Below are 26635 nucleotides of genomic sequence, written 5' to 3' on the forward strand. Positions count from 1 at the left end.
ACTGCTTTCTTTCGTGCACAATTCAACCAACGCCAAAAGCGCGTTTTCCTAATCTACTCTTATCCAGAAAAACTAATTTGTTTTTACCCAAACCCCCCTCCATGTCCACTTATTTTTTCCACCCCACGCAGCTCGTCCGATTTATCTAATGTGTTTCATTTTTTTTTTCAGCAGCCACCACCATCGCCGCGCAGCTGCTAGAGTTGACCAAGTGAGACCGAGCGCGAGAGAGCGAGCTTCCAATAAGGTAGGTCATAAATGCAACACCAGCTAAACTCAACAACTGCTAATAACAGGATTTTATCAATTAGTATGCAAATTGTTAGGGGGGTACGGTTTTTTGTATGCCCTCATACTGAAGCTTTTTTTGTGGGTTGTCACGCGAAATGCACCGCTGCTGCTGCAGCACGTCAGTGCAGTGCGATAATTACTTTCCTCCAAATATGGTGCACTGAATCAAACTCACAAACGCTCATTCTCAGAGTTGCAGTTGCGCCGTGGACCCCAACTCGTCAGTGAGTGAGTGAATGAGTGAGTGTATTTGTTTTTAGGTGGAAATAATTGGTGGATTTTTTGTTGTTCGTCTAGACTCAACCCGGTGCCTGGTTGTGGTGGTTGCATCGATGCATAATCAGCTGATTATGTCGGTGTCCGCCGTTCGATCGATTTGCGTGGCAGCAAATTGATGCAATTTTTCATAATTTGTTATTAACAATTAATTAGCAGCCTGTTCGCTCACTCTAGACATCGCGCCAGGTGAGTGGGAGATGGAAGGGTGTTGATCGAACCGAACGAATCCAGTTTTTGAATTGGTAATGGTGTTTTTTTGTTCACAGTGAAAATTCTGCAGGTGGATCCTAGCTGTTGGGACAAAAAGAGGGAGGGTTTGATAAACGGGCTGATATTTTTTTTTGCGGTGAAAAAATGCTCCAGTGAACAGATTTAATTAGTTTCTTATCAAATGTGATCAGCGGTCGATGCATGCTGTGAGTTGGCGTATAGGGCGGTTAATAATCGGTTAGCTGCACTGCCAGTTGCAACATACTGGTACAAAGCAGTTGTAGTAGACAACAACCGTTGTTTCAGTTATTGTCCAGTTTTGAAATTGACGATTTTCAATATGTGATGATTAATTTTGAATTGACCAATTTTCAAGTGTCCAATTTTCAACTGTCCAATTTTAAATTGTCTGTTTTTCATTTGCCCGATTTTCGATTTTCAAATTTTCAATTGTCCTATTTTCAGTTGTTCAGTTTTCCATTGTAATTTTTTTACATGCCCAATTATCAAATTCCCAACTTTCCAATGTCCAATTTTTAATTCTCGAATTTTATATTGTCCAATTGCCCAATTTTAACCGCGCAATTTTTAATTTTCCAATTTTCAATAATCCAATTTTCAACTGTTCAATTTGAGATTGTCCAATTTTTAACCTGCCTGAATTTCAGTTGTCTCATTTTAAAATTATCAGATTTCTAATTGTCCATATTTCAATTGTCATTTTTCATCTGTCCAATTTTCAATTATCAAATTTTCTATTTTCTAATTTTCAATTGTTCAATTTTCGACTATCCTATTTTCAGTTGTTCAATTTTCAATTGCCAATTTTCAATTGCCAATTTTCAATTGCCAATTTCCAAATGTAAAATTTTTACAATGATATTTTCAACTGTCAAATTTTTAAAAATCCACATTTAATTGTCTTCTTTTCAATGAATCAATTTTCAAATTCTATTGCCCAATTTTCCATTGCCCAATTTCAATTATCCAATTTTAAACTGTCCAATTTTCAATTGCCTACTTTTCAATGGTCCAACTTTCATTTATTTTACTTTTAATTATAAATTTTCAGTTGTTCCATTTTCAATTGACCAATTTTCAACAATTCAATTTTCAACTGTCCAATTTCCAATTATCCAATTTTAAATTGTTCAATTTTCAAGTGTCCTATTTTCAACTGTCCAATTTTTAATTGCCCAAATTTCAATTGTCATGTTTCATCCGTCAAATATTTAACTCTCCAATGTTCAATTTCCCAAGTTTCAACTGTCCCATTTTCAATTGTCCAATTTTCTTTTTCCCAATTTTGAATTGTCCAATTTTACAATCGTCCAATTTTACAATTGTCCAATTTAACAATTGCCTAACTTTTAATCATGCAGTTTTCAATTTTCCAATTTTCCAATTTTCAGTTTTCCAATTTTCATTTCTTCAATTTTCAATTGTTGGAAAAATGAACGAATTATTAAAAAAAAAATTACATGGACAAATTTTCAATTACCTCTTTTTGAATGTCCAATTTTTAATTGTCCAATTTTCGATTGTCCAATTTTCAATTGTCTAATTTTCAATTGTCCAATTTTCAATGGTCCAATTTTTAACTGTCCAATTTTCAATTGTCCAATTTTCAATTGTCCAATTTTCAATTGTCCAATTTTCAATGGTCCAATTTTAAATTGTTCAATTTTAATCGTCCAATTTTCAATTGTCCAATTTTCAATGGTCCAATTTTCAATGGTCCAATTTTCAATTGTCCAATTTTCAATTGTCCAATTTTCAATTGTCCAATTTTCAATTGTCCAATTTTCAATTGTCCAATTTTCAATTGTCCAATTTTCAATTGTCCAATTTTCAATTGTCCAATTTTCAATTGTCCAATTTTCAATTGTCCAATTTTCAATTGTCCAATTTTCAATTGTCCAATTTTCAACTGTCCAATTTTCAATTGTCCAATTTTCAATTGTCCAATATTCAATTGTCCAATTTTAAATTGTTCAATTTTTAATTGTTCAATTTTTAATCGTCCAATTTTCGATTGGCAAGTTTTCATCTGCCTGAATTTAAGTTATCCTTTTTTTCAATTGTCCAATTTTCATATGTCCAATTTGTAATTGTCCAAATTTCAATTAGCAAATTGTCTTCTTTCATTTGTTCAGTTTTCAATCAACCAATTTTTAACTGCCCAATTGTCTTGTATCCAATAAGCATACGTCCAATTTTCAATTTACTTATTTTCAATGGTCAAATTTAAAATTTTCAAACTTTCAGTTATCCAATTTTCAATTGTTCTATTTTTTATTGTCTAATTTTCATTTGTTCCATTTTCAATTGTTCCATTTTCAATTGTTCCATTTTAATATGTTCCATTTTCAGTTGTTCCATTTTGATTTGTTCCATTTTCAGTTGTTCCATTTCAATTGTTCCATTTTCAATTGTTCCATTTTCAATTGTTCCATTTTCAATTGTTCTATTTTGAATTGTTCCATTTTCAATTGTTCTATTTTCAATTGCGCTTTTGATAATTGTTCAATTTTCAATTGTTCGAATTTTAATTTTTCATTTTTAAATTGTCGAAATTTCAACTGTCCAATTTTCAAGCATCCAATTTTCAATTGTCCAATGCTCAATTGACGGTTTTCAAGTATCCAACTTTCAACTGTCCAATTTTCAATTGTCTAATGTTCAATTATCCAATTTCCAATGGTCCAATTACCAATGGTCCAATTTCCAATGGTCCAATTTCCAATGGTCCAATTTCCAATGGTCCAATTTCCAAAGGTCCAATTTCCAATGGTCCAATTTCCAAAGGTCCAATTTCCAATGGTCCAATTTGCAATGGTCCAATTTTCAATTGTTTATTTTAAGAGTATTCAATTTTCAATTGTCCAATTATCAGTTTTCCAATTTAAATTGTCCAATTATCAATCGTATTTTCAATTGTTCAATTTTAAATTGTCCAGTTTTCAATGATCAAATATTCAACTGTGCGATTTTCAATTATACAATTTTTGATTTTTGATTTTTCAACTGTCCAATTTTCAATTGTCTTATTTCCAATTTTCCAATTTTAAATCATCCTATTTTCAATCCTTCAATAATCAATTTTCCAAATTAAATTGTCCAAATAGCAATCGTCCAATTTTCAACTGTCAAATTTCCATTTGACCAATTTTCAACTGTCCATTTTTCAACTGTCCAATTTTCAACTGCCCAATTTTCTATTGTTCAATTTTCAATTGCCAAATTTTCAATTGGCCAATTTTCAATTATACAATATTTAACTTTCCAAATTTCCATTGGTCCAATTTTCAACTGTCCAATTTTAAATAATTCAATTTCAATCGTCCAATTATCAATTTTCCAAATTAAATCGTCCAGTTATCAATCGTCCAATTTTAAACTGCCCAATTTTCATTTGTCCAATTTTCAACTGTCCAATTTTCAATTGTTTATTTTTCCAATCCAATTTCAATTGTCCAATTATCAGTTTTCCAATTTAAATTTTCCTATTATCACTCGTCTTTTCAATTGTTAAATTTTAACAATGATCCAATTTTCAATTAACCAATTTTCATTTTTTCAATTTTCAAATGTCCAATTTTCAATTGTCCACTTTTCAACTGTCCAATTCTCAATTTTCCAATTTCCAGTCGAGTATTAGTACAAGACACTGAAGAAGTCTGCACATTGTAGACGAAATACGCGTATCTGTCAAGGATAAGCAAATAAAGTAGTGGAATTAAATGGAAAATACTAATCCTTCTCTCTCTCATTATACAGGTATTCCACTAAGACGCCCACATTCATCAGGATTCAATTTTTAACTGTCCAATTATCAATCGTCTACTTTTCAATTGTCAAATTTTCATTTTATCAATTTACAATTGTCAATTATTAAATTTTCATTTGTTATAATTTCAATTGTCCAATCCAATTTTCAATTATCCAAATAAATAAAATTGTCCAATTATCAATCGTCCAATTTCCATCTGTCCAATTTTCAATTGTCCAATTTTCAACTGTCCAATTTTCAATTGTCCAATTTTCAATTGACCAATTTTCAACTGTCCAATTTTCAATTGTCCAATTTTCAATTTTCCAAGTTTCAATTGTCCAATTTTCAACTGTCCAATTTTCAAACATATAATTTTCAAGTGTCCAATTATCAATTTTCCAATTTAAATTGTCCAATTATCAACCTTTTTTCTATTGTTAAATTTCCAACACTGGACATTCATGATCCAATTTTCAACTGTCCAATTATAAATCGTCAAAGTTTTGATTGTCCAATTATCAAATTTCCAATTTGAATTGTCCAATTCTCAATAGTTAAATTTTCAATTATTCTATTTTCAAATATCCAATTTTCAATTGTTCAATTTTCATCTGTCCAATTGTCGTTTGTCAAATTTTCATTTGTCGGATTTTAAATTGTTCAATTTTAAATTAACCAATTTCAATCGTCAAATTATCAACATTCCAAATTCAATTGTCCAATTATTAATCATCCAATTTTCAACTGTCTCATTTTCATTTGTCCAATTTTTAATTGTCCAATTTTCAATTGTTCAATTTTCAATGAACCAATTTTTCATTGCCCAAAATTTAATTGTTCAATTTTCAATGATCCAATTTTCAATTGTCCAATTTTCAATTGTCCAATTTTCAAGTGTCCATTTTTCATTTGTCCAATTTTCAATTTTCCAAGTTTCAATTGTCCAATTTTCAACTGTCCAATTTTCAATTGTCCAATTTTCAATTTTTCAAGTTTCAATTGTCCAATTTTCAATTGTCCAATTTTCAAATGTCCAATTTTCAAGTGTCCAATTATCAATTTTCCAATTTAAATTGTCCAATTATCAACCTTTTTTCAATTGTTAAAATTCCAACTGTCCAGTAATACATGATCCAATTTTCAACTGTCCAATTATAAATCGTCAAATTTTTGATTGTCCAATTATCACATTTTCAATTTGAATTGTCCAATTGTCAGTAGTTAAATTTTCAATTATTCTATTTTCAAATATCCAATTTTCAATTATTCAATTTTCAACTGTCCAATTGTCGTTTGTCAAATTTTCATTTGTCGGATTTGCAATTGTTCAATTTTAAATTATCCAATTTCAATCGTCAAATTTTTAACATTCCAAATTCAATTGTCCAATTATTAATCATCAAATTTTCAACTGTCTAATTTTCAAAAGTCCAATTTAAAATTATCCAATTTTCAAGCATCCAATTATCAATTTTTCAAATTAAATTTTCCCATTATCAATCTCCAATTTCAATTGTTCAATTTTCAATTGTCCAATTTCAATTGCCCAAAATTCAATTGTTCAATTTTCAATGATCCAATTTTCAATTGTCCAATTTTCAAGTGTCTATTTTTCAATTGTCCAATTTTCAATTATCCAATTTTCAATTGTCCAATTTTCAATTGTCCAATTTTCAATTGTTCTATTTTCAACTGTCCAATTTTCAATTGTCCAAATTTTCAACTGTCTAAATTTCATTTGTCCAATTTCAATTGTCCAATTTTCAATTGTCCAATTTTAAACTATCCAATTTTCAAAAGTCCAATTTAAAATTATCCAATTTTCAAGCGTCCAATTATCAATTTTCCAAATTAAATTTTCCCATTATCAATCTCCAATTTTCAATTGCCCAATTTTCAATTGTTCTTTCCTTTATTTAACGTCGGTTTCTGTTCCGCAATCTAGTGCCAATCACCGACGGACATCGATTGCCATCCATTGACGGCATTCGAATGTGCAGGAAGGCAGCTTCCTCACCTGCGTAGGATATCGCACCCATTCAATTTACATGGGCTGAGACCAACGGCTTTACTTCTCTTCCGAACGAAGACGTGACCAGAGATTTTTATGTCTCAGAAAAATCCCGCTGAGGTTGGCTGGGATTGAACCCAGACCCAGTAGCGCCGGCCATTTTTCAATGGTCAAATTTTCAATTTTCCAATTTTCAATTTTCCAATTTTCAATTGTCCAATTCTCAATTGTCCAATTTTCAATTGTTAAATTTTCATTAGTCCAATTTACAATAGTCCAATTTTCAATTGTTAATTTTTTATCTGCCCTTTTTTAATGTTCAATTCAATGATCAAATTTACAAGTGCACATTTTTTAGGAAACCAATTTTCAACTGTACAATTTTTACTTAGTCTATTTTCTATTGGTAAATTCGCTATTGTCATATATTCAATTAGTTTCTGTAAGGGTATTTAGAGCAATGCATATTCGTTATCTGCGTCAATTGAAATCCAACTTTTCATCAATTTTGGAACACTGAAATTATTTTAAATACGTGCGATTACATTAGCCAGAATCATCATCTTTGTGCGTGGGAGCGAGCTGTCAATTTTTCAGTTTAGTGTCATACAGTGAAGTTATTTTGCTTTAAGACTCAATTTAAAAATCGAGATGAAAGCCTACGGATTCGAAAAAAATATTGCTGTGCTTTGAAAAAGAAGCTATTTCAGGTGATGAATAAAAACCTTTATTTTTACACAATAAAAAAGCCTAGCTACGTATTTTGAGTTCATAAATTTTCAATAGCCCAATGATCAATTGTTTAATGAAAAATTGTTCAAAAATGTTTCAATTGGCAAATTTTCAATTGGTTAACTATTAATTAGTCAATTTTCTATTGTGCAATGGAAAAACGTTCTTATCTCTATTTTTCAATCACCAAATTCAATAAAATTTCAAAATCAACCCCATAAAAATAGACCGATGTACCAATATTAATAATTGTTTTGTGGAAAATCAAACAATTAAATTAGGTGTCTCCAGGAATTTTAATACGTTGGATATCTTTTCTTAACTTTCCGGCAATCGATTTCAAGTGTTCAAATATGAAAGAGGTTTTTAACGTTGCACACAACTTTTAAAGAATTATTTAGTTTGAATGGGAAAACTTTTAATCCTCTAGATCATTTCCCAATAAAGTAACTAATATTTCCTCCGAATACAAAATACTTGTATTACTCTAAAGGAATTGCTTGAGATCTATCCAATAAAATCCTGTACAAAATTCTCAAGATAGTTAAAACATAGACAAATATTGAAGACTTCTTACGCAAAACCAACATCAAGATCAAGAAGGCAAATTGAAAACTAAATTTGGTGCTGTGATGTCGCTGATAATAATTACTCAGGTTGCTTTGGTCGTTTTGTCGCATTGCAAACTAATTCTGCTATCAATCAGAACAAACTGAGGACTCAATTTGATGTACTTTTTTACTATTGAAATCAAAACGTATATTCGCATTGATGTTCTGCTAAGGAAATGAAATCCAAACTGTAACAACATATTTTTGAAGAGCAAATTTGTTATCAAATTCGTCAATCGTGTAACGATTTCAGTTTGACGTTGATTTAAAATTTTTCTTTAGACGTTGCTTACCCATTCAACTGATTTAACCTACTCTTCGGTATTCGATTGTATGCTTAATTATATCGCCCAATCGGGAATTTGCTAATCGGGATTTGCTGGTCACCATGCCAAAGGCAAACCAATACTGGAAGCCTCAATAGCAAAAAAATAAAAAAAAAAAGTTCGATGCCCCTACACCTTGCCTTAGAAACACTTGCTATTGAACCAGTCTAAAATAATGTTCCGCACCCGATTGAGGAAATTAAGCGAGAGGGAATTACATTTTTCACGTTCAAATACACACCGCATACACCGGTGTGCATGTCGAAATCCAGTGCCGCAGATAATTTCCCCCGAAATGACACGCTTCACTTATTGCATAGCACCAACACTAGATCACAATCTGAGACCGCAGGTGGCAAATCATACACACACAGCTTCACAGCCTTTACATCCGAGTAATGGATTCTAATTCAACACAGATGTTCCTAAAAGCATTCAGCATCCACACCTCCGACTTGAACTTAACGAAAAGCGCTCGATCCTCCGAAATTCAGAAAGTTACTTCCATCTCAAAAGCATTCGCATTCAGTGTGTTGATAAAATTTACAATTTCACCCCTCGCTCTTCCATTTCCGAAGTCAAATGAAAACAATTGTTCAATCATCAATTTTGAAGTTTATTCGATTAAGCCGGTGTAAAAATAAATATCCTTATTTCGCTAGCAATTCAGTGAACGCCACACCAGACCAGTTTGCAGTTGCCCATATAATTCAGAACAAATTTTCACGTACTCGGGCGGGAATTTTTCGCCGTGGGCGCAAACCGACAAACTCCGGACGAGTGAAAACTAAAAACGTGCCTAATCCCGCTCAGCTCCATCGCATCCTCGTGACCAGCATGAACTAATTAAATTTGCAACACTGAAATATCGCTCGACTGAAATACCACACGTGGTTTTGTGCGATCCACATGCTTGGATAGACGGACGGATGGACGGATGGATGGATGGATGGCTGGTGATCCTCCGTGGAACGACGAGCACTTCACGCTCGTCAGCTTTTGCCTTAATTCGTTAGTCACAGTGCCCTTCTTGATTTCCCCTGCACCCCTTCGTTCCGCACCGAAACACGTGATAGTCAAACTAGTCAAAAAGATGGCAGGAGTAATCAATCACCACTCAGTCTTTCTCTCGCTCACGCTTTGCATGCCCATTCCTGCAAGTATTTCGGTCGGAATGCTCCAGCTGAGCAGGAACCGTATGGTTTATAATTGGCGCGCAGTCGTCGTCGTCGTCGTCGTTGTTGGTAAGATCGGTTTCACTTAATGAACGAGAAAAAATAGTCCACAGGCCACAGCCCACCCCATCATCAGAGCATTGCAGTGTGTGCCTACATAGGTATAGAGGAGGCATATTTAAATGCGACCGAATCTGCCGAAGGCTGCGGGTTGTAGGGTGGCCGTATTGTGCATATGCCAGGACGGTTGGGGCAGAGTCGACAATTGAAGCGGCACTTTCATGATTCGTGAGGCTTGAATTTCTCGGAGTCTGTACTGGTTGACGGTTTGCTGTTACCATTTCCCGGGTTGGGTCCAGAAAATGCGCGCGCGCGCGCGCGTGAATGAGCTTCATGAGAGTATGTTCGTTCGCTCATACCAACCTACCAGGGAAGTAAATAAATCAATTCAATTAGCTCATTTATTATGGACGAGAGAGCCGAGACGAGGAAGCAAGCTGGAGAGAAAAAGTGTGAATGATGCAAAGTGCGGCCACCGGGGACCCGTTGGAGGAAAGTGTTCGGGGTGCGAAGCGAGTGGTGAGAACCGGTGGGATGGGTGGTATTATTACTTAAGGGTAACATAAATAGGCATTTTGGACCGAACGGAATGCCGAAAAAATGCAAATTTCAAAGGATGCCAAGATTTTATAGCAAATCCAGAAAACTCGATAAGTTAATCTGCCTATCAGTAGAATTACCAAGAAACTGAATTGCATACGTTGGGATATATTTTCATATTTTATAGCTGTAGCTAGTTAGTTATCTATATTAAGGAGACTTTCAGCCGAACGCTGGTTCGTCTCCGGGTGGCTGTAGCTGATATTTGCGCTCTAGACGTAGGATAACGTCTTTGGGCAAAAAAAAACGAAATTGGCCGCGTTACGAAAAGTGGTTAGGGTTTGACCACTAATAAATCTTTCAGTAGTGGATGGATTTTAATTCTAAACAAGCCAATCGATTGAAAAAAATTTACAAATCTGCGCAAAGTTTTTCAGAAGGTTATGGCTGAGAGGGTAGTGTCTAGTTCGTTTCAGAATTATGTCACTACGTGGTGCTAATGTGCATGCAAAAATATGAAATGTACAGGATCTGAGAAGTTTGAAATCACTTGAACATGAAGTGAATCAATCCTGAACAATTTGGAACCACTGGAAAATAAAATGAAGCGAACCTAAAATTTTTGGAATCACTTTAATATGAAGTAAATCAGACATGAAAAGATTGGAATCACATGAATATTGAAGTTAACCAGACCTGAACAGTTTAGATCCACTTGAATGTGAAGTAAATCAGACCTGAAAAATTTGGGATCACTTGAAAATGAAGTGAATTCAAACTGAAATGTTTAGAATCGCTTGAATATAAAGTTAATCACACCTGAAAAGCTTGGAATCACTTGTAGTGAATATGAACTACAAAATTTGAGTCAATTTAATATGAAGTGAACCAGAGCTCCCACACCTGGACCCTACCTATCAACCCATCAACTAATGAACCGGGGACCAACGGCTTTACTTCCCTTCCAAAGGAAGGCGTGATCAGAGATGTTATGCCTCAGAACATCCCGGCGGCGCCGACTGGAATTGAACCCAGGCCTGCTGAGGTGAGAGGTTATCATGCTTACCACTACAACACCGGCGTCACTAAGTTAGGAATCACTTGAAAACACTACTGCTGCTAGCACTGCCAGTCTTCACCTTTTCCACTCGGAGCAGTGTGTTGACGTTTTTACCGTCCACGTTGCATACGTTCATCTGGCTGTCGTGAGTATCCGGTCGGCGAGACGCGGTGGTCGTTGGAAGTTCATTATTATGGACCAGTTCGTGATGATTTTTCTCACAGATCTGACACATCTTCTTGGATTTGCATCTTCTTCTTGTGTGATCCGCACTCAGACAGGTGTAGCAGACCTTGCAAGAATTAGCAGCAGACCGACGTTGAGCAACAGATAACTTGCGGAATTGCTAGCACTTCTCCAAACTAGCATGCGATCTTGACGAGCATAGCGGACACTTCGCTGTCTCTTCCGCCTGACGACTGTTGACGTTGAGAACAATCTGCTTCGGCTTCGGTGGGATGTTTGATTTCTTGGCACTGAAGACAGGATTGAGACTTGCGAGTTGATTATCCATCTCATCCTCCAACCAGCGAGAGAAACTGTTGAAGTCGATTACGGCCTTGTGTCGACCCCACATCTGCTTGCTGAATGCAGGCAGTTTTTTAGTTAGGTGTGAGATGAGTTCCAATCACTGCGTTGTAGAAAACACGCAAGGACTCGACGTTTCCCTCCTTGATGCTCTCCAGGCCTCTCAGTGTTTCCAATCTATTCACCACCACCCATTCCATGCGTCCAAAGTTAGATTTCAGCATCCTCATGATCTGCTGTACATTTTCAGGAGATGAAAGCAGTGAGTCCACGGTCATGCGCGCTTCACCTTGCAGCGCCTTATTCAATCTTCTTTCAGATGAATTTTGAAGATTTCCAAAACTGGATAAGAAGTTCCGTACTGGTGGCACGGTGCCGACCAAACGGCAGCTGCTGAAGTTTATGATGAACATCTTCGATCCATTGTGTTTACTCAGTCCGATTACGATACACCTGAAGATTATGTTCCAAGAACTGTGGCGGTTGCAATCCGGATGGGACGACGAAATTCCTGATAGCCTGGTCCCGAAATGGATGGAGTGGTTGAGCGAAACTTCTCAGCTGGGAGAAATACGTGTTGCGAGGTGCTACTTCCCGGAGGTATCGTCCTTTGCCGATGCTGAGCTGTATGCTTTCTGCGACGCAAGCGATAAGGCTTTCGTATGTGTGATTTACATGGTTCATCGTCGAAACACACACGTTGCATTGGTGTATGCCAAGGCAAGAGTTGCTCCACTGAAATCATCGACGGTACCACGACTTGAACTTCAATGGTGTGTTCTTGCAAGTCAAATGATGAAGGTAGTTCAAGACGAATTAAAAATAGAAGTGAATATGCAGTACTTCTGAACCGATTCTAAAATCTGCTTGAGTTGGTTGAAGACGAGTCAGAAGCTCACGGCGTATGTTGGTTCTCGTGTCATGAAAATTAAGGAGAATTGTCATGGAGTTGATCTGTGGCATTGGGTTCCATCGCTGCTGAACGTAGTTGATTTGAATACGAAGTCCTCCAGGTTTGGTCGTATGCATGAATGGTTGAAGGGTGCTTACTCTGTATCGGGATAGTGTCCATTGGCCGAACAATGAACCGCTAGAGATGTCCTCTTCTGAGTTGGTAAATTTCCATACCGAAGTGATTGCTGATGTTTTCGTGGATCCGATGTGCTGTACCGTGGTTGAAGTTGAGTTGGTTGACCTTCCCGATATTGAGAGGTTCTCTGATTTCAATCGCTTGATTAGATCTACATCATACTATCTGAAAATGCGAAAGATTTTAGCACTGCCAAAGTGTGAAAAGCTTAGATGTTTGACAATCTCCGTGAACGACATGGATGAAGCTAAGAGTGCCTGGTACAGGAAGGTACAGTTGGAAATTTTCTGTGAAGAGTTGCGCAGTCTGAAGCAGACTGGATTCGTGAAAAGCAATAGTCGTTTGAAAACATATTCGCCGTTTCTGGATGTCGGAATCATCCGTCTGCGAGGTCGTGTGCAGGATAATGGAAAGTCGTTTGAAGTGAAGTGGTTCTCGCGCTATGAAGAGCTGTTCGCAAAGGATGCTTCGCGGCTGGATGACCAAGCAAAAGTGAGGTTATTGATGCGGAAACTTGGCATCGCGGAGCACGAGCGCTATTGCAGCTTCATACTGCCGAAGACATCCAAGGATTTCACCTTCTAAGAGACCGTAGGTAAGCTCAAAGGCCTATTTGGAGCAGCGGAATCGATCATCAGCAAACGCTATCGATGCCTCCAAGTAGCGAAAGGACCGACCGAGGATTTTGTTACCTACACCTGCCTAATCAACAAAACATGCGTTGAGTTTGAGCTGGGAAATCTCTTGGAAGAGCAATTTAAGGCTTTGATTTTCGTCTGCGGTTTGAAGTCGGAGTCCGATGCAGAGATCCGAACCCGATTGTTGGCGCGCATCGAGGAGAAGACGGATGTCACTCTCGAGCAGTTGTCTTCCGAATGCCAACGCATCTTGAATCTTCGGCATGACACTGCGATGATTTAGGGATCCAGCAGCGTAGTGAACGCCATCAAGCAGCGGTTCCGGAAGCAGCAACGATCGCGGTACGAAAATTTTGGTGCATCATCTTCGTCGCGTAATGCAGTGTGTGAAAAAGAAAGAGCCACCAAGTCCCTGTTGGAAGTGCGGAGCTATGCACTACATAAGGGACTGTGGATATAAAGACCACAAGTGCGCGAAGTGTACCCAATACGGACACAAAGAAGGGTACTGCGAAAGTGAAACAAAGTCCCCACGGAGCGGGTGAAGAGACGAACAAGAACAGTGACTGTGGACACGAAGACTGTACAAGTCGCTGTGAACAATGTGAGTGGAAGAAGAAAGTTTGTTCCTGTGTTTTTGAACGGGGTTTCGGTCCGACTACATTTCGACTCTGCTTCGGACATCACCGTAGTATCAACTGAGACCTGGAAGCAGTTAGGAAAACCACCAACCAGACCACCGTCAGTGAACGCGTAAACCGCATCGGGCGATCCTCTGAAGCTACTTTCGGAGTTTGATTGCTCGATCACCGTCAATGACGTAACGCAAGTGGGATCGATCTTCGATGTCGCGCAAGATCTGCACATCCTGGGTTTGGATTTGGTGGAAGCATTCCAACTCGACTCCGTTCCGATGAACGTCTTCTGTCGACAGGTAAACAACTCCTCTTCCTCCATCGTCGAGCGGCTCAAGGCCGCCTATCCGCAAGTATTCAGCACCAGTCTCGGACGGTGCACCAACGCAACAGTGAAGCTCGACCTCAAGCCAGGACAAAGACCAGCGTTTCGTCCAAAACGTCCCGTGGCGTACGCCATGTACCAGATTGTCGATGATGAACTGGACCGTCTCGAGCGCTTGCAGATCATCACACCAATCGACTACTCAGAATGGGCTGCTCCGATTGTAGTCGTTCGGAAGTCGAACGGCAGTATCCGAATTTGCGGTGATTACTCAACGGGCTTGAACGACGCTCTCCAACCACACAAATACCCGTTGCCATTGCCGCAAGACATCTTCGTCAAACTTGCCAACTGCAAGGTATTCAGCATCATCGACATGTCGGAATCGTACCTGCAACTTGAAGTCGACGAACCAACGAGTAAGCTCCTCGCCATCAACACCCACCGTGGCATCTACAAAGTCAACCGACTGGCACCCGGAGTAAAAGCTGCGCCGGGAGCGTTCCAACAACTCGTTGACACCATGTTGGCGGGTCTAAAGCACACTTGCTTTTACATCGATGACATCGTAGTGGGCGGAGAAGATAAGGAACAGCATTGCCGGAACCTGAACGCACTTTTCCAGCGTCTGCAAGAGTTCGGGTTCACAGTCCGGTTCAAGAAGTGTTCCTTCGGACGTCAGCAGATTAAATATCTTGGACACTAACTCGACCACCATGGAGTTCGTCCCGATCCAGCCAAGATCGAAGCCATAAAGCTCATGCCAGCACCCACGGACGTGTCGGGAGTTCGGTCGTTTCTCGGAGCCGTAAACTTCTACGGGAAATTCGTACCGAATATGCGAGCTCTGCGCTATCCACTGGACGAACTGCTGAAGACGGGAGTCAAATTCGTTTGGACGGCGGAGTGTCAGAAGACGTTCGATAGGTTCAAAACCATTTTATCGTCGGACTTGCTCTACAATCCCAAGCAGGAGATCATCGTTTCGGCCGATGCGTCATCAATCGGCCTGGGAGCGACCATCAGTCACCGTTTTCCCGATGGTACAATCAAAGTCATCCAGCATGCTTCGAGAGCCTTGGCACCGGCCGAGCGCCACTACAGCCAAACGGACCGTGAAGGATTGGCCACCATTTATGCGGTAACCAAGTTCCACCGCATGATATTTGGACGCAAGTTCCTCCAAACCGACCATCAATCACTACTACGCATTTTCGGGAGCAAGAAGGGCATCCCGGTGTATACTGCCAACCGTCTGCAACGCTGGGCTCTGACGCTGTTGATGTACGACTTCGTCATGGAGTACGTGGCCACGGACAAATTCGGTCACGCCGACATTCTCTCTCGTCTCATCAACCACCATGCGAAACCCGACGAAGATTTCGTGATTGCTTCCGTCTCCTTGGAGAGTGACATGAGGTCAGTAGTATGTGAGTCTTTTAACGTGTTTCCTTTGAGTTTTAACACAGTACAACAAAGCACCAAGATGGATCCGGTGCTCAAGAAGGTCCACCAATACGTCCAGGAAGGCTGGCCAAATTCCCTGTCCAGTGACGCTGATCGAGAACTTCTTCGCTTTCACCTCCATCGTGAATCACTCACCACGGTACAGGGCTGCATTCTCTTCGGCGAAAGGCTTGTTATTCCGTGTCCTCTACGCAAGCGATGCCTCGAAGAACTCCACCGGGGGCACCCCGGAATCCAGCGGATGAAGGCGCTATCCCGAAGCTACGTTTATTGGCCATCGCTCGACAGCGAGATCGCCGATTACGTGAAGGCGTGTTCACCATGCGCCTTGACAGCAAAGTCACCAGCAGCAGCGACCCCTGTGCCCTGGCCCAAGCCTACACATCCTTGGCAACGTGTTCATGTGGACTACGCCGGTCCTATCGACGGTGACTACTATCTTCTCGCCGTGGATTCATTTGCGAAATGGCCGAAAGTCATCCGTACACGTCGCATCACGACGTCTGCAACGATCAGCATCCTTCGCAGTATCTTCGCGCGCCTGGGGATGCCGGAAACGTTGGTGTCAGATAATGGCACCCAATTCACAAGCTCGGATTTCGCTCAGTTCTGCAAGACGAATGGAATCGACCACGTAACAACTGCATCGTTTCACCCACAATCAAACGGCCAAGCAGAGCGATTTGTCGACACGTTCAAGCGAGCGATCAAGAAGCTTGAAGAGGGGAGAAGTTCGACCGATGAAGCCTTGAATACGTTCTTGCTGGCCTACCGAAGCACACCTAACCGGTCAGCGCCAGAAGGTCTATCCCCGTCGGAGATCATGTTCGGACGACGTTTACGCACCTGTCTCGAACTGCTACGTCCATCGCCAGAACGTCCACCGCCGGAATCGTCACCGGCCGACCAGAAGAAGTCCAGTATGAGGTCCTTCAGTCCAAGTGATCTTGTCTACGCCAAGATCTACGCCAAGATCTACACCAAAAACACCTGGAACTGGGTTTCTGGAATGGTTATCGAAAGAGTAGGACGAGTGATGTACAACGTGTTGACCGATAGTCGTCGCTTAGTCCGATCGCACCTGAACCAGCTGAGGAGTAGAACGTCAGTCTGCTTGAATCAAGGTCCTGGATCCAGCCAGTCATCGAAGCATAAGCAACTTCCGCTGCAAGCTCTATTCGATACGTGGAATCCAGCAACTACGACTGCAAGCGACATTATTCGAACGCCAACGTTGTCTCCACCTACTAGTCCGGCTACCAGCACGGACATGTCGCCATCGTCCTCGTCTTCGAGTACCACATCTTCCAGCTTCGAATCGGCTGCTGCAAGCACACCAACGGTGCAGCCAAAAGTACAGCTACCAAGGCGTTCTTCGAGACTTAGAAGACCGCCCAGAGTTTCAACCTGTATCATCGGTTCTAGAGGGGAGATGTTGGGGCAACCGAAACAGAAGCGCTGGGAACACTGCCTGTGCCATAACGTTCCATCGCTTTCCTGCTGGGCTCATCGTTGACAGCTGTGCTGTCATACGATAGACGTCATCGCCAGCATAACCGGATACCGTCCTAAATTTAGGTTGTCCTTTTGATTGTCTAGTTAACCTTCTACCACGATAGTCGCGTATTTTAATAAATGTAGTTTTTATCGTTTACGTGCGCGTTAATGTTATTTTACAGTGATCAACTATCACGACCACCTCTGAACAACGCGTCGTAACAATGTCCATCCGTGGCTTACCACAGTGCATCATGACCGACAACGGTACCAACTTTACTGGTGCAGATGCTGAACTGAAGAAACTGGTGAGAACTCTGGATCAGCCGCAGATTGAAGATTCGCTGAGCGTCAGAGGTGTTGAGTGGAAGTTTATTCCACCTGGTGCTCCACATTTCGGAGGTTGCTGGAAACGTTTAGTACGCTCTGTGAAGACTGCCGTTCGTGCAATGCTACGGGACAGGCACCCTACGGACTTGGTGCTGCGTACTGCTTTGTGCGAGACAATAAACACCGTAAACAACAGACCTTTCCGGATGACCCCCTGGACCCTGAACCGATAACACCAAACATGTTGCTGCCATAACTTTGATGAACAAGATCTTAACTGTCGTGCTGCCTACAAGCATTCTCAGATTTACGTGGATCGTTTCTGGCGCAGGTTAATAGCCTCGTTCCGTCCGGAGTTGATCAGAAGCCGCAAGTGGTCAGACAACAGGAATTACCACGATTATCACGTCGGTGAGCTAGTGATGATAGTGGACGAATCGCTACACCAAGGAGGCCGAAAGGAGTTGTAGAGAAGATCTACCAAGGGCCGGATGGAAAGGTGAGCACAGTTGCAGTGCGCACATCAAAGTCGACCTACAAAAGACAGCTCAGTTCCTGGCCCGGAGAATGTTGCTTACACTGCCAGTCCGAACTTTTCTACTCGGGTATCGCAGTCGTCGCGTCGTCAACCGTCGGGCCACCCCTGAGGATAACCATAGCAACAAAATAAAGATCGTATCAAGCGGGTGAGAAAATTTGTTGAGCAAGTGAAGAAAAATAGTTGATTTGACTTCAGCTTGGAAGAAGTTTTCCTCAATAAATAAAAAATAGTTAATATCGTTGAAATTATTGTGCCAAAAAGTGGTCAGTTCGTGTCGTCTTTTGCTGAGGGAACCCCTGGCGAATAAACTGAAATTCCTTCCCCAACAAATAGCCTGGACACTAGTGGCGCCGGTGGTGTAGTGGTAAGCGTGATTGCCTCTTTCACCCCAATGGGCCTGGGTTCAATCCCAGTCGGCGCAGTCAGGATTTTCTGAGGCATAAAATCTCTGGTCACGCCTTCCTTCGGAAGGGAAGGAAAGCCGTTACCTCCCCTGCCTCCCTGACGTCGGTAGCATTGGTACTTCAGTACGGAAAACAAGATCGACGGAAAAACACATCGAGAGATCGAAATAGCCTGGACACGAACTTCTGTAGACAGGTGAGCAAACACCCGGCCGTCAACGAACAGGACGATTGTTACAACTACCAGTCATAAGTAAGTATGAAATCGGAATCACCAAGTTGCTCCATCTTACCCCAACCCCAAAGTATTGCAATTCAAGACCCTAGCCTACGTAAAAATTGTGGAAACGCCTTTAATGCTGTATTTTTTAATATGTAGGAAAACTTCTTGTAAATCATAGGTCTTTGAAACCTTGCACAGCATTTCTCAATATTATTAAATTCACCCAAGGAACCTTCTCGTTACAAAGCATAAAATTAATTTTGATATCACATCAAAGTGGATGCACTTCAATCTTGTCAATAGAAGAAAATCATCAAAAAATCAACATTATGCTGCTTTTGCCACATTTGTACAACGGATAACATGGATTTTTTTAGAGGATTTCTCTGGGAGAATTCCTTGAGAATTCTGCGAAGAAATAAAGCGGTGATTTGCAAATTTAAAGAAAATAATCTTATAGATTTTGAGGAGGGTTTCTCGAAATTTCTGAGATAACATGAAGGTACACTACCGATGATAAGTTTAAGGACACCCCAAAAAACCATGCAAATATGTTTTGTTCAATTTTCGATCTCCAAAGGTTATTTGAATGGTATGAATGGTATAGCATAAGAGATGGACCATTAATTATGTCACGCAAATTTGGCCCATTGTAAACCCCCCTCCCCCCATTTGTCGCATTTTTTATATGGACCTTAATTGTGTTTTGTAAGGCTCGTCACAGTTTCCAAAACCCCCCTCCCCCTTAAAGTGTGACATAATTAATGGACGATCCCTAAGTGTTCTACTACTACTTTTATTTCAAAATTTGGCCAACCCAAATCTGAGAAAATCAGTCACGATTCTTCAGAGTAAATTTTGAAAAATATTGTAACTTTCGGTAAACTTTTAGCACACAAAATTTGAAAATTATATTGAACAATTTGCCTACGAGGAAAGTTCCATTCAATACCTTTCAAATGATCTAAAGAGAACGAAAATTGGATGTAACATGACAGAGATATGAACATAACAAATTTGTCATGTTTTTTTGGGGGTGTCCTTAAACTTATCCTCAGGAGTGTAATTCTGAGGAGAATTTCAAATGAATTTGGAGCAATATCTAAGGTAGGTATAATGAGAGAGGGAAGGATTAGTAATTTCCATTTACTGGATTGTGGTCTCCTTATATCTGTTGAGTCTCGCTGTATTCCTTAACCTTTCCTATATCACTGAGTGGAAGTGTTTGCATCCGATGAATCATGTGGTGGAAGGCAGCCATTTTCTGCTGGAACGAATGGTTGGAAGTATAGGGGATAACTCCTTTGTTGCTTGTTGGTTTCCTGTAAATTTCGTATTCAAGCAAAGATGATGATGACGATTCCCTGATGACTAGAATATCGAGAAAACCGAGTTTCCCGTCTTTTTCTACCTCGTGAGTGAATTTGATATCCTTGTGAATTCTGTTGTTCTTATCTAAAATTTGTGGAAGGGCTTCCCATTTAACTACACTGAAGATATCGTCAACAAACCTCCACCAACGGTTTGGTTATAGTCCTTTCTCCTTCAAAATTGTCTCCAAGTTGGCCATTGGGGCTCGTTTCGTCTGCTTGTAGAAGTTACCTCGGAAAGAGAAGTAGTTCTCTTCCATGCAAAGGCGGGTCCGCTTATGGTACGTCTGAACCTTGTTTCTCCATTCTGCATCCTCTCGTTGTGTTAATAGCCAGTCCTCCAACTGGTTGATCGCTTTCTTGACCGGTACACTGGGAAAAAGAGCTGTGACGTCGAAAGATACCATAATCTCGTCCTCGTTGATGTCTCCTGAAGATTGTAGTTGCTGGGCGAACTCCTGGGTGTTACTAACTGCTTTACTCTGGAACTTTGTGACTAGCTATTTTGTGGGTGGGGGAACCAACTGCAGACACGATCTCTCGCATTTCATTTTCCGGTTTGTGGACTTTAGGGAGACTTTTAATCTTGGGTGGAATGGGATTGGATTCCCGTAAACGACCTGCTCCATCTCCTAATATTGATGTGCACTCCTTCAATGCTTTCTCAACGCGTTTCACTATGTTCTACTCGAAGCTCTCTGTACCGTCCGTTGTTAACCTTCGTTATAATCCGTCCATGATAACGACCGCGTTGCCTTTGTCTGCTTTCACTTAGTATACTGCTTTACTTTTCAGCTCCTTTACAATCCGAATTTCATTTTCGTTGGTGCGACTTTGTTCCTGTCCGTCCTTGATTATCTTCGATGTGACAGTCCTGACCGTATCCTGCGATGATGTTGGAAGTGTCTTGGTAATCGCTGTCTCTACGTCAATGACGATCTGCTCCACGTCTGGTTCGGTTGTAACCGCGTATGCTAACCCCTTGTTGAGATGTGTGAATTGTTCTTCCGGGAATGCGGTCGTCGATCGGTTGACAACCAACTCATCAATGGAGTGAACCCTCGGCGTCATGGTGATAGTGGATGGGATCTGCTCACCCATTCGGTGTGTCGTCCATCTCTGTTGAGACTCGTGTCGAAGTCTATTTAGCTTCCTATCGTGCAGCTTCCGTTTCCTATCCGATTCGCCAATTTGGCCAATTTGAGATGTAGAGAATAAAATTCCAAAATCTTCATGTTCAGTTTCCTATAAAGTCGTCTGATGCTATTCTTAGTGAACTCTGCTTGCATCCTTTTTACTACGCTGGGTGGGGTGGGTGTCCGTACCTTAATCCTATGGCTTATAGGTATAACCTTATATTTTTGGCATTTCTTTCGAAGCGGTGCAATGGTTTTCTTCAATCCGATGAATTTATTTGGCTCCGACGGCTAGGTTTGCCATCGTAGGGATTTCTTTTTTTTATTGCTTGCGATCTGAGTCGGTGTTCATTAACTGTTCCAGCCTTTAGGCAATGCTACATTATCACATTCATTGTTTAAACCCATTGCCTTTGATTATATTATCGATAACCAACCTCTGAAGCACGTGAACACAGTTGGTGACCTTGAGCTTGACTCCGCATTGACATTTATACAACATTACTCGGACATCCTAGGCAAAGCTTACAGACAACTCGGTTTCAGCTGTAAGATCTCCAATGAGTTTCGTGTTCCAGCCTGTCTAAAAACTCTGTACTGCTCTTTCGTTCAACCTATCCTGGGATTCAACGCAGTGCTATGGTGTGTCACAATATTTTTTCTCTTGGTCAAGAAGATCATGGTTAAGACTTTACTAATGCTTTTAAACTGCTTGGGTAGCGAGGATTGAATGTGGAAATTAGATCGATATGCCCTTCGCCACCTTCCCTGAAATTATCAAGTGAACCTTCCACTCTATGAGGATTGATCCCATGTAACACATGTTCGTGAAATTATGTTGAATAAACTTCTTTGCAACCAAATCCAGTGCTTGGGATGTCGACTCCTGAGTCTTGAAATATTTGCCGTTTGCTCGATGGGAGTGCGATGCCTACCATTAGCGATATTACTAATTTTGTGAAAGCACTGGATGCGAATCCCGGTGAGATGGAAACAACGTACCGGATTTCGGAGGAAAAGACAGTTTTTATCAAATTCATATCGGAATCAAGAATGCATTATACACTGTTGCATTGTTCCGAGCAATTTTCCACCGTGCTGATGGAAAGCAGTGGAGGTACGCATTTAATCTATGGAGTGGCAACGTTAAATACCTGCTGGTGCATACCACTGCAAGTACTGGAGCTTTGGTGCTGGGTAAATAACGAAAAAATTTAACGTGCCATCCGGGAAAATTTCGCTGTGCAGTTGGGCCTCGACATATACGCAAGTGCGCGGGGTGTATATACGGATGTAATGACAGAAATTTCATCGATGCTTAAGTTGCTCATGCAGTACTATCGTTATTTGTTTTGCCAATGGCTTTGAAAAAAACCGGTGCCAGAAAATAGCTACACAGTCTGCAAACCCCAACTGCCCTCGACTACAGCAGTGTTCCTCAATCGGAAGGGTAAAAAACAAGTGTTTCTTATGCAAGATGGAAGGGCATCGGATGAATCCGTGTACAACAGCAACAATACGAAGATCAGAAACAGGACTAAGGAAAGCAAGCACAGGACGAACAGGAGAACAAAATGGAAGCAGTACGGTGTGGTGACTGAAGATGAATATTTGGGCCAATAAAGAAGAGGTGCGTGAGGAAATGTTGAAATGGGATTTTTACAAGACATTTGAGCATAAATAAATCAATGGCATACAAAAAGGAAGTTAACTTTTTTCGCGCTGGAAATCAGCTAGTTGACCCAGAGTTACAAGTGAACGAATAAAGAAAGTTTCCAATTTGGCAACAGCCTTCCGAGAAGCAAAATGACCCGGGTTTGAGCTGAAGCCCGCTCCGACAAAATGGTGGGCTAATAATTAAATCAATCAACTTTGGGAGGAAAGCATTCAACTACAAGCGCAGATATGCCCCAGCCGGTGAGTCTAGTGCCCGCTCCGCCGGTCCGGTTGCATAAAGGTACCGGATGTCACTGTCGATTACATTTCATAACACCGCAAGCCACTCTTTCTCTCACTCTAGGGGTAGATATCTGATGCCGGCCGCCCCTCTTCGCCGTTGTCGCCCGTCTTGGTGCTCCCAGCTCTGTAGAGCAGTAGGCCAGGGCGGGCGGCACCCGGCCTACTGCTACTCTCGCCATGTGTGTGATGCGAACAAATCAAAGCATGCCTTGGCAAACGAGAGTGAAAACCGTGGGTAAGCCGTTGAACGTGGACTCACTGACACTCGCATACATGCTGGGGCGAGAAAGATAATTGGTTATTAATGTTTATTATTTCATCTAATAATATAATCTTTCATAAATGCAATGGCAAAACTCCGAGGGTCCGGGGGCCTCCACAGGGCACGAGGGATATAGGGCAGCAGTTGATTTCTGTGCTACGCGAGAAATTGTAGGTTATAACATGAGGTCTAATGATCGCGTATCTGTTGAAGTGTTTTGACTGCACTCCGGCACAAGTCAGATACAAATCACGGAGAGGAATTCTACGAAGCCAAATCTATCATCAAACCGGATCGAATCCAAGGCTTCTTTCTGGTATCAGAGATCAAACTGGTTCAGCGAGTTGCTCCACCCGAAAAAAAAATACAGATCAACGACGCAGTCTAAATTGTTTACTCAATTTCCAGTTTTCGAGACTTCCGACAGCAACCTGTCGTCCACACGAGCCTCGAGGGTAGGCCATCACCGCCGCTTCCACCTACCTCTCGCACGACCACCACCACCAGCAGCAGCAGCAGCACCTTCATCGAGAGATTCTGAGTCACGATTTCGTGGTTGCACAACGAAACAAATACCGCACTAATAATGCAAACAGATCTCTTCTCGCAATTGACAAGCGCTGCAACGACGACGGCGACGACGACGACGGACGAACATTGATCTCATCGAAACAGGAATGGTGGGTGGCGGCGCGGGGGGGTACAGTGGATCGGGAAATGAGATTCCACGATTGCGATTGCGCGCCGCGCCGTGGTCGAGCCGATGTTGTCTAAGTGACATCAAACGGGAAGAGAACATCCGCGCCCAGATCGGTATCGGTTCCGTGATCGGAGGAATCCGAAACCGGATGGAGATTTCTCGCTGATGAAGGTTGGACAATTATTGGGCGGCGAGGGGCATTGCAGTGAAGAAGTGATGCTATTTCGAAATTTTGATTGGACTTGTTTTCGGTGCTATATATTTGGTGCTGTTGCTGGGGGCAGAAATGGCAATCGAATTTCTATAAACAAAATTAGTGTGTGATTTTAGTATGGATCGTATTGTTGGGAGGAGATTATTCAGTCTAGGAGTGGTACTAATAGACTGAGTGAATCAAATCTTTACTTTTCTCTTTTTTGCTCGTCTTTCAGTTCTGGATTTCTAGTTGGTTTCTAAGGGAAGTCGAGACCCACAGTATGTAGAAACAACTATCAGCATAAGTACCGGGTTTATTTAGTAATTTGAGAAATGGATAATTCACGCACGGCGAATAAGAACGACCCAAATTTGAGTTTAGTTAACTCATCAATCACATAAAGTGCAGTACCTCAGCGATGAGTAATTTTGCCTCATGTTTTCCAGGTTTTTCCAGGAAAAAAATCCCGAAAATGGGAAAAGTAAAGATTGGATTCACTCCATGGTACTGCTCTTAGACTGAGTAAACTTTTCGTCAGTTTTGCTCATTTTCCGACAAATTTATTCATCGCTGAGTCCCTGCTCTTTTGAGAATTATGAGTAAACTAAACTTAAGTTAGGATCGTTCTCATTCGCCGAGCGCATCTTTTTTTTCCATTCTATAAAATAAAATCAGGATTTGTAGGTACCGTTGCAATAATACAAGGATTCAAATGATAATATTGAAATATTTGAATGTACTTTTCAGAGCTATTCTAATAAAATGAACTCTGACTCATGTTTGAGTCCCGTTCGTTTGAATTCGAAGGGGCGTGGATCGCTCATGGAGTTTGAGTGACTCTCACTCATATTTGAGTGACTCTCACTCATGTTTGAGTGAAGGTTTACTCATTCTATGGGTGACCTACTGTTTTGCGGGTTTGATTGGGTGGGACTCGGGTGTGATTCGGATTAATTTGCAGGGTTGATATTTGAACGCCTGCATGGCAAGTGGATCTGACTCATATTTGAAACCCCTTAAATCGGGTTCGCGGAGGCGTGAGTCGCTCATATAGTGGGTGGATTTTTGCTCGTGTGTGAGTGGGCTGTCACTCATATTTGAGTGGTATTTACTCATATTTGAGTGGAAGTTTACTCATTATGTGAGTGACCTGCCTTTATAGCGGGTTTGAGTGAGTAGGACTCGGTGTGGGTCGAATTATTTTGTTGTTTATCATCCTATCTTTGTGACTGATCGAAGACAACAACTCGTGTTATACGAGGGTTTGTGCATAAACTGGGACACGGAATGCTTGGTAGTGAATCCAGGTGATCAGTTATCACTGTTTTTGTTCGCTGTTTAATTATGAACTAATTAATAAATTAAGCTAAAAACTAATCAAATTTCACCATGGTGTACTGGTAAGCGTGATAACCTTTCACCCCGGCAGGCCTGGGTTCAATCCCAGTCAGCGCCACCGGTATGTTCTGAGGCATAACATCTCTGATCACGCCTTCCTTCGAAAGGGAAGTAAAGCCGTTGGTCCCCGGTTCATGAGTTGATGGGTCGTTAGGTAGGGTCCAGGTGTGGGAGCTGCCTCCCTGGCGTCGGAAGCATTGGTGCTCAGCACGGAAAACAAGATCGACGGATGTTGGAGAGTACGACTCCCCGAAGCGTCAACCCTGAGCTGGACCACTCTCACTCTGATCCATCCATGATCATCACACCATCATCGAAACAACAAGGACTTCAACGACAGAGACCACAGTAGGTGCGATAGCGTTGCGTGTTTTGATGAGTTTCAAGAATGAATGATACATGCTTAAGCTCTTACGTACACTAGGGCCGTGTAAGGAGCGCGTTTCGCACTTAGTGTCCATCATTTGAAATCAATTGCTTAGTTGACCAACTATGCATTCGCAACTAACATGTTCTTCGTGTGAAAGACCTTGGCGTTATACACCATCCGAAAGACCTGAGGTATGTTCTGCCTGTATGTTCATCTGAAAATGTTTGCCGAAGACAGCGACTTCCTATATGGCCGGGATCACGGGGTATTCCATTTTGGAACCAATTGTGAATAATTGTAGTAAATTGCAATAAAGCCATTCAAATCGAACCGATTAAAATACTTTGGATTCTTCAGCTATATGTTGATCTTGGATATGGTCAGCCTTCAGATTAATTTTTTTTGATCATAGCTGTGCGATGAAATCTTGCCATTTATCGTATGAATAAGAGGAGTTTACTTTCCCGTGTTTCTCTTATGGTGTAAGTAAACGGTT

At 41.0% G+C, this 26635-nt stretch overlaps 2 protein-coding genes across 3 annotated transcripts in view; both read left to right on the plus strand.

The window, feature by feature from the left end:
- LOC135712558 (probable serine/threonine-protein kinase tsuA) overlaps positions 1-26635 on the plus strand; it is a 466235-nt gene that overhangs the window by 54199 nt on the left and 385401 nt on the right. The window contains exon 2 of one of the 2 annotated variants that reach the window (XM_065235520.1): positions 172-247. The gene's annotated coding sequence lies outside the window, so the exon portion shown is untranslated. The remainder of the gene's footprint in view (positions 1-171; positions 248-26635) is intronic. The other variant, XM_065235521.1, reaches the window with a different exon arrangement.
- Positions 12926-17269, plus strand: LOC135712583 (uncharacterized protein K02A2.6-like). Its single transcript, XM_065235539.1, has 4 exons — positions 12926-13180; positions 14108-14963; positions 15024-15695; positions 15756-17269. Exons 1-4 carry the CDS (start codon positions 12926-12928, stop codon positions 17267-17269), a joined length of 3297 nt encoding a protein of 1098 aa, XP_065091611.1.

This window comes from Ochlerotatus camptorhynchus, unplaced genomic scaffold, assembly GCF_037179485.1.
Source record: "Ochlerotatus camptorhynchus isolate MF236.1 unplaced genomic scaffold, CSIRO-AGI_Acam_v1.1 ptg000493l, whole genome shotgun sequence".
Lineage (NCBI taxonomy): Eukaryota > Metazoa > Arthropoda > Insecta > Diptera > Culicidae > Ochlerotatus > Ochlerotatus camptorhynchus.